This window comes from Taudactylus pleione, unplaced genomic scaffold (genome assembly GCF_031769625.1).
Source record: "Taudactylus pleione unplaced genomic scaffold, aTauple2 ptg000180l, whole genome shotgun sequence".
In the NCBI taxonomy this organism is placed as follows: Eukaryota; Metazoa; Chordata; class Amphibia; order Anura; family Myobatrachidae; genus Taudactylus; species Taudactylus pleione.
The window spans coordinates 175,352-190,412 of NW_028284582.1; the positions used below are offsets into that span (position 1 = coordinate 175,352).

Genomic DNA, 15,061 nt, shown 5'->3' on the forward strand with positions numbered 1-15,061 from the left:
ACAGGATCTGGAGGGAGGCATCACATACCACTATTACATTCAGGGAGTGATAGTGTTTCCTGTTTCGAAATATGGCCTCCAGCCGTGCTGGAGGCTGAAGTGGTATGTGAGTACCATCCACAACCCCTATGATGTGTGGGAAGCCAGCTATTTGGTAAAAATTGGCCTTGGCCACACTAAGGGCACCCATATCCAAAGGCATTTGAATAAAATGATGGAGGTGCTTGAAAAGTGCCTCCATCACTGCCCTCAGGATCCGGGAACAGGAGGATTGTGAGATGCCTGCCACTATTCCCACCGTTGTTTGAAACGATCCTGAGGCACAGAAATGTAACACCGCCATAAATTGCGTAAGTGGTGGTATTGCTGTAGGACTGTCAATTTGCCGCTCAAGATCACTCTCTATTAATGAGAGAGTGTCTATGATGATTTTGGGAGGAAGACGGTAGCGTCTTAAAACCTCATCATCGGGCATTCCAAAAAGGGTGACACGTGTTCGAAATATCTGGGGCCTTGCACGCCTACGATGCCTACGCCTGGGACGAGATTGAGGTTGGTCGGCTTCCGGGAGCATGGCCAGAACAATCCGCCCTAGATCAACCTGAAATGGCAAGATTGTAATGTAAGGCTTTGGACCCACCCAAAAAGAAAATTCAAAACAACTTAGCTTGATGATACCATCCATTGCTGCTTACATGCCGGGGTATTGTCATGATACGTCCAAACTGAAATTAATCACAAAAATTATTTGAAAAATTTCACTCTGTGCATTTTTGTTTCTAAATTTTGTGCTAGACCAAATTTAAAATATGCGAAACACACATTTGGCAAAAGAGCAAAACGACATTGCACACAGTACATCAAAATGGGTTGAAATGTTTGCCCAAAAAGCGAAAGGGCAACCTCAAAAAAATTAAAATGATTAAGCATTTAAAAATGCGCAAATTAGTTCGCAAATACAAGTCCCAATAGTAAGTAGTAAAAATGCGCAAATTAGTTCGCAAATACAAGTCCCAATAGTAAGTAGTAAAAATGCGCAAATTAGTTCGCAAATACAAGTCCCAATAGTAAGTAGTAAAAATGCGCTAATTAGTTCGCAAATACAAGTCCCAATAGTAAGTAGTAAAAATGCGCTAATTAGTTCGCAAATACAAGTCACTATACAAACTGTGAAAAATGCGCTAATTAGTTCACAAATACAAGATAAAAAATGGACTTACCAAGAGCAAATATATAAGAGTCCAAATCAAAAGGTCTTTGGGTCCGAAATTAATCAAAAGCTAAAATATATGAAATTATGGATCCAAAATTTACAAAAATGAAGAAACACAATGAAACAACAATTGATCAAAAGTTAGACTTCACAAAACTTACCAAATCAAGAAACGAGGTAAAAAAAATAAAAAACAAAAAAGAGAACGGAAAATAAAAACGCAAATCTACCAAACAAAATAATCTCCAACCGCCAACTCCTTTATACGCAAACAATAAACTCCAGCCAAGGTAACCTCCAACAATCCAAAAACACCACCTCGACTCGAGACACACCAAGCCATAAATAGTGTTTCGTTTCCCGCACAAATTAAGGAGGGATCATAGGAACGCACAATCAATGATGCGGCCGCAAAATAAGGACGCATGTATAAATACGTCACGAAAACACATTAAAATTCTGGGGTATTTCTTGATTGGACCTCAGACATGGCGACAGACCAGGGAAACAATGCCCAAGAGTCAGGCGGTAAGTCTTTCATGCATTTTGTATCAATGATTAATTTGAAACATAAGATTGGGCAAGTTGTGATTTTGTGAAATCTGAATATTTACACAAATAGGTGAGGAGGATGACATGGAAGAGGCTGCCGGGCCCAGTATTCCGGCCAAAGCTGCCCCAAAAAAAAGGCAGCCACATTTCACAAGAAAGGAGATGGAGGTTTTGATACAGAAGTGTGTGGACATCCTGCCACAGGCAGACAGGAATATGAGTCTAAGCCAGAAGGGGAGAATGTGGGAAGAGGTAGCCGTTGCTGTCAATAGGGTGGGTGATTATGTCCGTCTAGCCCGGGATGTCAAACGGCGGTAAGTAAACACTTGCCCCCCCTAAAAACAAACACCATTTTAAACAAAAGGATAATGGCTTCCATTTTTTCCCACAAATGGGGCGACTTCAAATATCGCCTAAAGCAAAAACTCGCGGACAGGGCTAGGCATGCAAGGGGGACAGGTGGGGATCCCACCCCTGTGTCATTGGAGTTGACCGATTTAGAAGAGCTGGCACAGGGGTGTGTGCAGCCTGTGGAGGTGTTTGGCGTGTCCAACATGGATACGGACATGCCAGACTTTGCGGCTCCTCATGTTGTCCCAGGTAAATCTTTGGATGTCATCAACTCTGAAATGTTATTGTGCCAATATGTAGATTCTAATGTGAGGCTTTTCTCTTTTTTCCTAACAGAGACACAGGCGGATGAGTCTGCTCCAGAGGGGAGCCTTGGCCGCCGAATTTCTGCTGGCTCGGCAGGGGAGGAACCAGTACATCCGGCTGAGGACCCTGCAGAAGCCAGTCCAGGGCAATCCCCCTCGCAGGCAGTGTCCCTCCTCACAGAACTCAATTTCAAATCGGATTTCCATACTGAGATTCTGCAGAGGATGGACGCCAGTCTGCTACGGGTGGCTGAGGCCCTGGAGCAAAATGCTGCGGCCAACGTGACCATTGGTCAGGCCCTGGCGGAAAATACCAGGGCCAACATCCGCATCGCCAATGCCCTGGAGCAGCTCATTCGCCAGCACATGGTGGAGCCGACCTCCCTTCCTGCCGGAACATCAGGATCCTCCACCTCTGGCACAACATCAGCCAATCCTCCAAATGTGCCTAGCCCTGTGCCTAGTCCAGAGGCCACAACATCTGCCTCTGGACAGGCCAGCCCGATGACATCCCGGACCCGGTCTGGCGCCCTCCCTCCCCCATCCAAACGGGTGAAAAAACGATGACAGCAATGGTGACTTTTCCCACAATCCTTCTGTGCTTGGCTCATATTCCTTTCTGGTCAAAACTTCCCTCTCCTTTTTTGTGAAATGTTTTTAAATTTTTTTTGTATGTTTATGTCAACAGTTATGTTGGGCCAATTTGTTTGATTTTGGGACATATCTTTGGCAAAAAAAGATGTTCCCAAATTTTTTATTTTTTTTTATTTTGTTTGAGCAATAAATTGAAACAAAAAATCTGACATTGGATTGTGAAATTATTGTACAAATGGGTTAAAAAAAAAAAATGGGCTCTTCAAGGAACGTTTAAAAAATCATATAACGAGGCAAATTCAAGAGGCAAAAATAAAATGGGGCGAAAATTAAGACATGATGACATTATTGTTACAATAGGCCCTAACCACCAAATTGAGGGCAAAATAAACCCCCACAAATGTACGCAAATTGATTGTGTCATCCTGACATTAGCAGCTCTGATTTCCACCTGCGTACGGTTTTGTGCTATCCCAAAAAACTGATTTCAAAACACATACCAAGCCGGTTTTCAATCCAACACTAATTGCTTTTCAGCCCTCCCGCGATTAATCGCAACAACATCGTGGAGTCCCGGGACGGAGGAGAAGGCCATCGCCAATGTGGTCGAGTAATCCAGACCCTAAACTGTGCGGGCATTTTGAAGGGAAAGAGGATCATCCAGTGACGTATGAGTCGGTTCGAACACATTTTACGCTCGCATTTGCTAATGTATGTACGCCCCAAAAACGCCTCGCCACGCCTGCGTTTTTCCATCTCCACCCCCGTCAACACCCAAAAATGCCCTGTTCTGTCAATCACATTTGACATGTCACTTCCTGTACGCTATTTGACGAACGAGACCAAAAAAGCTCGCAATCTGCCGTACGCACATGCGCACTGTTACACCGACGCATGCGCGGTTATTCAACATCGGAACGCAACGAGCGTACTGCTGTTTGCGAGTGGCTCTGAATGAGGGCCTATATTCATTAGAAAATGTATTGTTTTGAGAGTGTTGAGGGTACAAATAATGCACATGAAGAGTCAGGGGGTACCCAGGTGGGAAATGATTGAGAATCCCTGCTCTACACCAGTGACGACCAACGGATGGCACTCATGAGTTTTACCCACTGTATAACATTTCCAGTATAGTAACATGTAGAATATGTCATCTATTCTTCCACAACAACTCATGGATTTGTGTGCAGGTAAATAAAGAATTGACAATATATTGTCTCTTTGTAAATGTAATGTGTGGCTCCCTTGAATACCCAGATCCATTCTGTGGGCCATTTAACATGTTGCCCAACGATGCCTAAAACAGACGCTAGGCATGTCTCTCTGCCAGCACTCACCATTTCCAGTTTTCGGTTTCCTTATTCCCCTGGAAAAGGACTGCATCTTTGCATTCTGAATGTAAAGGTCTAATTCCTCAACATCTTTGGTTTTCTGCAGCGTCACAAAACAAATACATTGAAATTAGAACTATGGTGCCAATTCTTTAACATAGAAGTTATGCGCTATCCGTCTGAAAATGGGGTCCAGTCATAATACCGACAGTCGGTATGCCGGCATCCAGGCGGTAAGTACTGTGGTTAGGGACTAAGGGGAGTTAGATTTAGGATGTGGGGAAGGGGAGGTTAGGTTTAGACACTAGGGGGAGGTTAGGTTTAGACACTAGGGGGAGGTTAGGTTTAGGATGTGGGGAAGGGGAGGTTAGGTTTAGGCACTAGGGGGGGGGGTTAGGGTTAGGCACTAGGGGGGGAGGTTATGGTTAGGCACTGGGGGGGAGGTTAGGTTTAGACACTAGGAGGAGGTTAGGTTTAGGCACTAGGGGGGAGGTTAGGTTTAGGATGTGAGGAAGGGGAGGTTAGGTTTAGGCACTAGGGGGGAGGTTAAGTTTAGGCACTAGGGGGGAGGTTAGGTTTAGGATGTGGGGAAGGGGAGGTTAGGTATAGGCACTAGGGGGGAGGTTAGGTTTAGGATGTGGGGAAGGGGAGGTTAGGTATAGGCACTAGGGGGGAGGTTAGGTTTAGGATGTGGGGAAGGGGAGGTTAGGTTTAGGATGTGGGGAAGGGGAGGTTAGGTATAGGCACTAGGGGGGAGGTTAAGTTTAGGCACTAGGGGGGAGGTTAGGTTTAGGATGTGGGGAAGGGGAGGTTAGGTATAGGCACTAGGGGGGAGGTTAGGTTTAGGATGTGGGGAAGGGGAGGTTAGGTTTAGGATGTGGGGAAGGGGAGGTTAGGTATAGGATGTGGGGAAGGGGAGGTTAGGTATAGGCACTAGGGGGGAGGTTAGGTTTAGGATGTGGGGAAGGGGAGGTTAGGTTTAGGCACTAGGGGGGAGGTTAGGTATAGGCACTAGGGGGGAGGTTAGGTTTAGGATGTGGGGAAGGGGAGGTTAGGTTTAGGATGTGGGGAAGGGGAGGTTAGGTTTACGCACTAGGGGGGAGGTTAGGTTTAGGATGTGGGGAAGGGGAGGTTAGGTTTAGGCACTAGGGGGGAGGTTAGGTATAGGCACTAGGGGGGAAGTTAGGTTTAGGATGTGGGGAAGGGGAGGTTAGGTTTAGGATGTGGGGAAGGGGAGGTTAGGTATAGGCACTAGGGGGGAGGTTTGGTTTAGGGTGTGGGGAAGGGGAGGTTAGGTATAGGCACTAGGGGGAGGTAATGTTTAAACACTAGGGGGGAGGTTAGGTTTAGGCACTAGGGAGGAGGTTAGGTTTAGGATGTGGGGAGGGGGAGGTAAGGTTTAGGCACTAGGGGGGAGGTTAGGTTTAGGATGTGGGGAGGGGGAGGTAAGGTTTAGGCACTAGGGGGTAGGTTAGGTTTAGGGTGTGGGGAAGGAGAGGTTAGGTTTAGGCACTAGAGGGGGGAGGTTAGGTATAGGCACCGGGGAGGGAGGGGGGTTAGGATACTGACCGAAAAGTGTCGGTGTCCTAACCCTGCCGGGATGCCGGCATCAGGATTCTGATTGCCGGGATCCTGTACCCAACCTGTAGCAACAACTCTCTCATCCGTCCACACACTGGAGCTGCGGCTGTAACCCATTCATAATGGGAAACTAAGAGGCAGAAGATATATTTCTAAAATTGAAATACAGCCACACTGTGTTTATATTTGTTTTACAAAACTAATTATGTGGTTTTGGTCGCATCGTTCAGAAAGTCGTCTAATGGACAGGCCCCTTAAGCCACTCAAAAAATTGAAGCATTCAATTCTTCCACAATGTTGCAATTGCCTCCATATCCTGGTAACATTTGTATCCAAAACCGAACACGATGAGCAACGCTCTGTGTCTGCTCAGACTTATAGGTTTCACATATATTCCTTTAGTGTCTGTTTGCTACCATGTACCCTTTACACAAACAGAAGGGGGGGAGGGGGTGATTGGTATATCACAGCATTCTGTCTTCTCTCGCTAGGCAGCTGTATGTTCCGGCTTTGTTACTATTGGACAAGGAATAAAAGATAGTTTGCTTTTCTACAGTATAATACTTTAGCGCTGGTATATCTTCTGCGCACATGTATTATCTCTCTGTGACGTAATTCTCCTCTGTATATTGCCGCAAAATGTCCTCTCTCACAGGACATATATATATAATATATATATATATATATATATATATTCACCCCTTGTTAGTAAATCACATAAGAGCACATGATTTATTTACATGCAGTCCCCGCTCTGTGTCTCACTATCATTACCTTATCATTGAAAAATGCTGTGATTGTGTTTTAATTAGATACTTGTAGTATGTAATGGACTAACAATAGAGAACTTGCTAATGTACATACAGTGCATCCGGAAAGTATTCACAGCGCGTCACTTTTTCCACATTTTGTTATGTTAGAGCCTTATTTCAAAATGGAATAAATTCATTTTTGTCCTCAAAATTCTACACACAATACCCCATAATGACAACGTGTAAAAAGTTTTTTTAGATTTTTGCAAATTTAATTAAAAAAAAACCCACTAAGAAATCACATGTACATAGGTATTCACAGCCTTTGCCATTAAGCTCAAAATTGAGCTCAGGTGCATCCTGTTTCCACTGATCATCCTTGAGATGTTCCTACAGCTTAACTGGAGTCCACCTGTGGTAAATTCAGTTGATTGGACATGATTTTGAAAGGTATACACCTGTCTATATAAGGTCCCACACTTGACAGTGCATGTCAGAGCACAAACCAAGCATGAAGTCCAAGGAATTGTTTGTAGACCTCCGAGACAGGATTGTCTCGAGGCACAAATCTGGGGAAGGGTACAGAAAAATATCTGCTGCTTTGAAGGTCCCAATGAGCACAGTGGCCTCCATCATCTGTAAATGGAAGAAGTTCGGAACCAAAAGGACTCTTCCTAGAGTTGGCCGTCCGTCTAAACTGAGTTATCGGGGGAGAAGGGCCCTAGTCAGGGAGGTGACCAAGAACCCGATGGTCACTCTGTCAGAGCTTCAGCATTCCTCTGTGGAGAGATGAGAACCTTACAGATGGACAACCATCTCTGCAGCAATCCACCTATCAGGCCTGTATGGTAGAGTGGCCAGACGGAAGCCACTCATTAGTAAAAAGCACATGGCAGCCGCCTGGAGTTTGCCAAAATGGACCTGAAGGACTCTCAGACCATGAGAGACAAAGATTGAACTCTTTGGCGTGAATGTCGGGTGTTCTGTTTGGAGCAAACCAGGCACCGGTCATCACCAGGCCAATACCATTCCTACAGTGAAGCATGTTGGTGGCAGCATCATGCTGTGGGGATGTTTTTCAGAGGCAGGAACTGGGAGATTAGTCAGGATAGAGGGAAAGATGAATGCAGCAATGTACAGAGATATTCTGGATGAAAACCTGCTCCAGAGCGCTCTTGACCTCAGACAGGGGAGACAGTTAAGCTTTCAGCAGGACAACAACCCTAAGCACACAGCCAAGATATCAAAGGAGTGGCTTCAGGACAACTCTGTGAATGTCCTTGAGTGGCCCAGCCAGAGCCCAGACTTGAATCCGATTGAGCATCTCTGGAGAGATATGAAAATGGCTGTGCATCGACGCTTCCCATCCAACCTGATGGAGCTTGAGAGGTGCTGCAAAGAGGAATGGGCGAAACTGCCAAAAGATAGGTGTGCCAAGCTTGTGGCATCATATTCAAAAAGACTTGAGGCTGTAATTGCTTCCAAAAGAGCATCAACAAAGTATTGAGCAAAGGCTGTGAATACTTATGTACATGTGATCTCTTTTTTTTTTTTTTTTTTATTAAATTTGCAAAAAACTAAAAATAACTTTTTACACGTGGTCATTATGGGGTATTGTGTGTACAATTTTGAGGAGAAAAACGAATTTATTCCATTTTGGAAAAAGCCCGTAACATAACAAAATGTGGAAAAAGTGACGCTCTGTGAATACTTTCCGGATGCACTGTATATGAACTAACAAGGGGCTAATATATATATATATATATATATATATATATATATATATATATATATATATATATATGTCCTGTGAGACAGAATAACTTTCCCATACTAATCCACATAGCGGACATCAGGTACTGAGACTGATGCACCTAGTGAAGAATGGAGAATGTATAAATATCTAATCCCAGGTTATTCTTTACAATGAACATCTATATATGACCTACCGTGTACGATTTAGTGAATTACATTAGATACTGACAATTGCCCTATTCAAAATAATAAACTATAAGATATAATATGGTGGAATACACATGGATAAACAAGTAAAGCACATTTACAGATAATAAACACACAACGGGACTTTTTGTTTTAAATGCACCCTTTATTTTGTCATATCAACACAATATATGTATATCTAGGTCTAGAAACAACTAGTTTCTTTTAATATATTCGCTGTTAAATATATATATATTTTTTTTATTTACTGAGGAATAAAAGTTTTGTTTTAGATAGAATTTAGTGCGCCACAGGAAACGCAACTCTGTTCTGTCCTCCCAATCTTAGTATATTTAATAGTTGTCAGTAGGCTGCACCCCCAATACTTTAACTGTACTCCTGTATTTTTTTGGGATATATGTACAGTATCCTATTGGACAATATGGGGTTTCTAAGTTATTTAAATTAATATTGTAGTGCTGGTGCAGTAATAGTTTCCTTTTGTTTTACGAGTATAGACAACCAGTAGTGAAGGACTGATTTTGCACCCCTCTGTGTTTTTGACGGCCTGGTGGGAAATATCACGACAAATGAAAGCAATTATTTTATATGGGGTTTCAAAGTAATTTCACAGAGGGATGGCAATGGGTCTGGGATGCCTAATGGAGTGGTTGGGGTCCTAGTCGGACTCACGGAGGAGTGCGGCGGGCAGAACTATGACCCAGGGAGCCTGTTCTGGGCCTTCCGCTGGATGGATTTGGACAATATCACATAGTAAAACTTAATAACTTGAGGATTTAAACCTGGGTACTTCAGCTTATATATATATATATATATATATATATATATACACACACACATATACACACACACACACATACTGTAGGTACCGGGTGCTGATCAGTGAGGAGGGCATATTTTAATTTTGAAGGGCAACATTTTAGAAGTAATGTATTGCTACAGCTACTGTAGATGTACTGGTACGTCACATCTAAAATTTTGCCCCTCGAAATTAAAATATGCCCGCCTCACTGATCAGCACCCGGCACTCATATGTTACTAAAAATAACAAGTAATGCATGTAAACTAAAGAGATCTTAAATCTTTACCCCTGAAACATGTGATATGGCCAAACACTTGGTGAATTAATTAATGTAAGGCATATACTGTACAAAGGGTGCTCTGTGGGATCTGCCTGTTTGGTGGTTATGTGTTTGGCTAAACTGGACACAAATGAGGACATTGCCATGTTTCTGGCTATCTTATCTAACCGACTGTAATAGCAGCTGAGCGTGGCCAGGGGAAGAGGGCTATTCACCTTCAGGGCAATTCAACTACCTGCCATGTGCGCCATCTGCACACATCATGCATAATTACAGCAGGGTAACATCGCTGGTTTTAATGAGCGCCAATGGGGGTAAAAGAAGCAATGTTGTGCCTGTGATGTGCGGTCGTTGTGAGCGTTCCCACGTCATTGTGACGGCACATCACAGGCCCCCATTCAGTCACACCCTTAGGGGTAAATTTACTAAAGTGAGAGTTTTTAGAAGTGAGTTTTAGAAGAGATGTTGCCCATAGCAACCAATCAGATTCTAGCTATTATGTTCAAGAAGGTGCTAGTTAAATGTTAAGTAGAATCTGAGTGGTTGCTATGGGCAACATCTCTTCTAAAACTCACTTCTAAAAACTCTCACTTTAGTAAATTTACCCCGTAGTCTCTTTATATCCCAATGCTGTGTAGGAGAAATACAGTGACCATAACGATAACATTTGTACCAGGCATAGAGAAGATGATGGGAGAACTCCCAAAGAAAACATGTACATATCAGAGGGGGGGGGGGGTGTTTAGTGTACATACCTCTATAAAGGTGTGGCAGGATTTGCAGTAGAATCTGCCTTCATCATTTACGCCCCAGGTAACTTCTGAGCATTGTGGACACGGCTCTTTATAATTCCTCTAATAAAAAGACAGACAGACAATGTAATTAATGTACAGCCTTGCAAAGCTATGGATTCACATTTAAGGCTGAAAGCACAGTACATTTCACCCATGTGAAAGCAAAGGCTGTATATCCCATGTACAGGCTGTACCCACATGCACACCAGTTCTTTTATTAATAGGTTTTATTTATTTGGCGTCAAAAAGGGACTTTTTTGCTGGGTTTTAGCTCCTGGGTTAAGTGCCCAGAGATTTTCAATTATTGAACGTGGTAAGCCTGCGACAAGTGTGTGCACCTAGGGCCCGATTCAGATTTGGGAATAGAGTAAACGCCGCTACACACTAGACATATAGGGGTCTATTTACTCAGCTTTGTTGGGAGATAAAGTGAACGGTGATAAGGTACCAGCCAATCAGCTCCTAACTGCCATTTTTCAAATACAGCTTGTGACATGACAGTTAGGAGCTGATTGGCTGGTACCTTATCACCGTTCACTTTATCTCCTAGGCCCCTAAAGCCGCGTATCCACTACTAGATATACAAACGAGAGCACGATTATGACATTGCAATCGTGCTCTCGTTTGTACATCTAGTGATGTGCCTAGACTGAGCGTTCACTGGTTCAGTCCAGGCACATCCATCATCCCCGCACATGCTGAACCTGACGGGATCGTCAAGTTGACCAGCATGTACAGGCGATGATAGATGTCGGAAGCGACCAGCGGACACGCACATCGCTGGTCGCTTCTGACCAAAACATGCCCGATGTATGCGCGATTTGCAAGCGATTGCACGATAACGACGTCGTTATACAAACTTGACAAACTTGCATTCGTATAAATTCCCCCCTATGTGACAAAAGATAAGGAGCACGGGTGCCATGTATAATGCTAGGGGGAGAGCAAGAGGGCCCTGTCTGAGAGCTTACACACTAAGACAGTGATTCCCAACCACGGTCCTCAAGGCACACTAACAGTCCTGGTTCTAGTGATTATCCATGGTTAAGCATGGATAGTTAAGTCAAAATAACTGAGGTACTAATTAAGTCAGCTGTGTTCAAGTATGGTTATCCTTAAAACCTGGACTGTTAGTATGCCTTGAGGACCGTGGTTGGGAACCCCTGCACTAAGGTGAAGGGGTTCTAAGACCATTGTCATATACAGTACGCAGTAATGTCATCTATTATCTCAAAATCTATGTTAAAGCGTATTATCACTGGTGTATGAATGTTTAGAAAAGTTAATCCGGTCTCACTATGTGAAGGGACCGATAATTAAACAGCTGGTAAATAGATCCCCTACCAAATACCCCAGTTTCTAACTGGCCCTACTGCCATGTTCCTTTAGAGGAAAAAAAATAACTTGCCATCCCTGCAATTGACCTGGGTAAGTCCCGAGAAGACAACCCTGCTCAAGTCTGAATGGTGCAACCTGGGATTTTACGCCCATTGGCCAGCTGGGGCTGCCGGCTGAATGACATCATCAGCGGCAGCCAGAGAGCGCGAGAGGTCACATGCGGAGGAATACGGTGCCAGTGGGTACAGTGTGCAAGAGAACCTTGCCAGTGGGCAAATTACACATATCTACTCTTGACATGAGCTAGTCAATCTCTTCATATGGAACAGATATGGAAATTAGCCGTTAACACATATCTTTGAAAAAATAAATAAATAAATAAATTGTTGTGCATCTGGATCTTTTTATTATTTTTCTAGCATAATCTCATTATTTTAGGCAGGCAAAGTGAAAAACACTGAATCAGATGTAAAATGTACTTTCATGCAGCAATGTGTTAAAAGGTCAGGGGTATTATAGGAGTTCTGTGTGGAACTCCTATTATGATAGTATCAGAAATGTTTTCAGTATAAATTTTCTGAACAGCCACAAAGCTCTGCCAAAAGCAACAAAGCAGAATAAGTTATAAAACTGCTGTTATAGAACGTACAAGGTAAGATACTAATCTGTGAGTGGAAGGTCACATTCCAAAGAAATAGCACAAGAAACAACTATGAAGCTATAAATACAAGACTCCCAAGTCACAAAAAGGATATAGACTTGTCAGCATTATGAGGTTTCAAACAACTGAAGATGGTAGTCGGTGCCTTCCTATCCAGTCAGCTGTTGTGGCTGAGCATACAAAACTGTGCACCCCATAGATGTTGACATTTTCAAATGCTAACTCCAGAGCTTCACATCACACTGAGGTACATAAACTCAGCACAAGCTGTAACCAACCATCACTTGTGACACGTTATAGTATAAGCCCAAGTACACAAAAATGTAATAATCACCAACCACTTTATGTTACACATTTGGCGATTCATTTTTTTTTTTTTAGGTGTGCAAATTAATGGGCGCGCAATTTAATGGGCGCCCAATGTAGCAATTCAAATGTTTGGGGTGCTCCATTAATTATCGTGCTTGTCGTACCGAAGTTGACTGGATTTATTTACATAAATCGGCTAAACCCATCTAAAGTCCTAGTTAGGGGCGTCGAACCATGGACTTATTGCACAGCAGAAATGGCGGCAGCTATCTCGCTCAAATGGAGCAACAACTGAATCAGGGGCAGAAGTTTGGGAGACAATGGAGACGCCTGCCGCCGGGCGCCAGCACTGAAGGGGCACCTCCTCCATCACCCACAATAGATTCACCACACTTAGGGCTGTAAATATGGGGGATAGGGGTGCTTTAAATGACAACTTGCCTCCTGGCATCTGGGATGAACTTACACCACTGAATTGAATTGCTCCTTCGGCCATCCATTAGTCAGAGCAGCTTTCGAAAACAATTGAATTGCCTCCTTTAAGTTATTCTATAACAATACCCAATCCATGCTATTATATTCTAAAAATTATGTCAGAGCCAAGTTGCATGTGGTTTCCAACATTGGGGCAATTTAATTGATTGCGATGTTGAATAGCCGCGGGAAGGAGGTCACGGAGATATTCAATTCACTGACTTAACAGCGCGCTGTCAAGTCTGACTAGAAACACTTAAGTCGGAGAATGGGATGCTGTCAGCGCCGTGCTAAGCTGTAAAACAGCATCGTGGCCAGAACTTCTAGAATTTCTGCTCTCACTTCAGAAGGGTGCAAGCTAAAATCCTCCTTAGTTGGCTTAACATCGCGGTGAATTGAATAGGTACAGGACCTCCTTACCTGGGCTATTCAACATCGCGATCAATTGAATTCCCCCGTGTAGGGAATATATTACGGTGCCAGTACGGGCAACTATATGCCGCACTTACAGTAGCTTCGGAATCGCGGCTTTTTGTTTGCCACCCGATAGGGTAAAATTTCAAAATCTGTGTACAACTTTTATTCTGTTGCAAACACAAGACGTAATATGGATGTTATTTGTGCTAGAAGATCTATTTGATACGTGAAACATATTAGGTACAGGTGATGAGACAGAGCACAGCAAGGTCTGAGATCAATTATTGTGTCTATGGAAACAGAACACTGCTTTTAATTTTTAAATGTAATTAACAATGTGAACCAAGTCGTAATGAGGTATGATCAATTAGTAAAATGCTATTTTCATGTCCTTTTTCTGTTACAGATGTAATATAATGAGGCAGACACATTCAGGTGTGTGTATATATATATATATATATATATATATATATATAATTATTTTTTTTAGAATAAAGACACAAGATACTCTACAAAGAGCTAAACACATTAAGCCTCAAGAGGCTAATAACATGCCCAGTTATAACAATGCTGAGTGAGCAGCACTCTGATAAGTTGGTAGTACTAGGTAACATATAATAATTAGAATAATAATAATCATTGTAGTATAGTATATGCTGCTCTGTCTGTGCCGAACATGTGTGGGCAATATAACTCTATCCAGTGAGTGAGGGAGAAGGGGCGAGCACGTGACTGGCGCCGGGCGCGTCTCAGTGACGTCACCATTACACACCGTTTCTTCCTCCTCCATGCTTCACTGCCCGTTAGACCGGAGACTCCGCCAAAGGACGAGGTACACAGCTGCAGCGATCAATAAACGAGGAGCAGCAGAGTAGACCGTTGCGCTTGCCTTCATCGCACGTCTACGCGTCACTTCCGCCCGGTCTCGGTAGAGCATCAGTGACGCCTCGGAAATTCATCACGTGGTCAGTTGTCCGATGTCACGTGACTAGCCATGCTGGCAGCAAACAAATAAGGTGCACACAATGACACACACACACAGCAGTGGCAGCATGGCATACCGGGCCTGGCCAATCTGTGGCTCTCCAGCTGTTGTGAAACTACCAGGGAAAGCTGTGGCAGGGCATGCTGGGATTTGTAGTTTCAATACAGCTGGAGATGAGAACCACAGGTTGGCCAGGCTTGGCATGGAAGAAGCTAGATCCCCTTCTGTAGATTGACCCGGACGTCATCAGCCAGTGTCCAACGTCATTCCCTACCATCCAAGTGGGCATAGAGGGGGAATTTAATCATGTGGCGAGCCACCGAACCCGAAGTGTGGCGAGCGAAGCGACCCTGCGAGGGG

At 43.6% G+C, this 15,061-nt stretch overlaps 1 protein-coding gene across 1 annotated transcript in view; it reads right to left on the reverse strand.

Annotated features, from left to right (window-relative positions):
• The window catches only part of TAF1B (TATA-box binding protein associated factor, RNA polymerase I subunit B), a 101,464-nt gene extending 86,787 nt beyond the window's left edge, over nucleotides 1–14,677 (reverse strand). Inside the window, exons 1-3 of the mRNA XM_088476005.1 lie at nucleotides 14,489–14,677; nucleotides 10,479–10,577; nucleotides 4,353–4,446 (exon numbers count right to left, since the gene is read on the reverse strand). Of these exons, the coding sequence (XP_088332131.1) occupies nucleotides 4,353–4,446; nucleotides 10,479–10,577; nucleotides 14,489–14,506 (211 nt within the window). The 5' untranslated portion in view covers nucleotides 14,507–14,677. The remainder of the gene's footprint in view (nucleotides 1–4,352; nucleotides 4,447–10,478; nucleotides 10,578–14,488) is intronic.
• Between the last annotated feature and the right edge of the window lie 384 nt (nucleotides 14,678–15,061).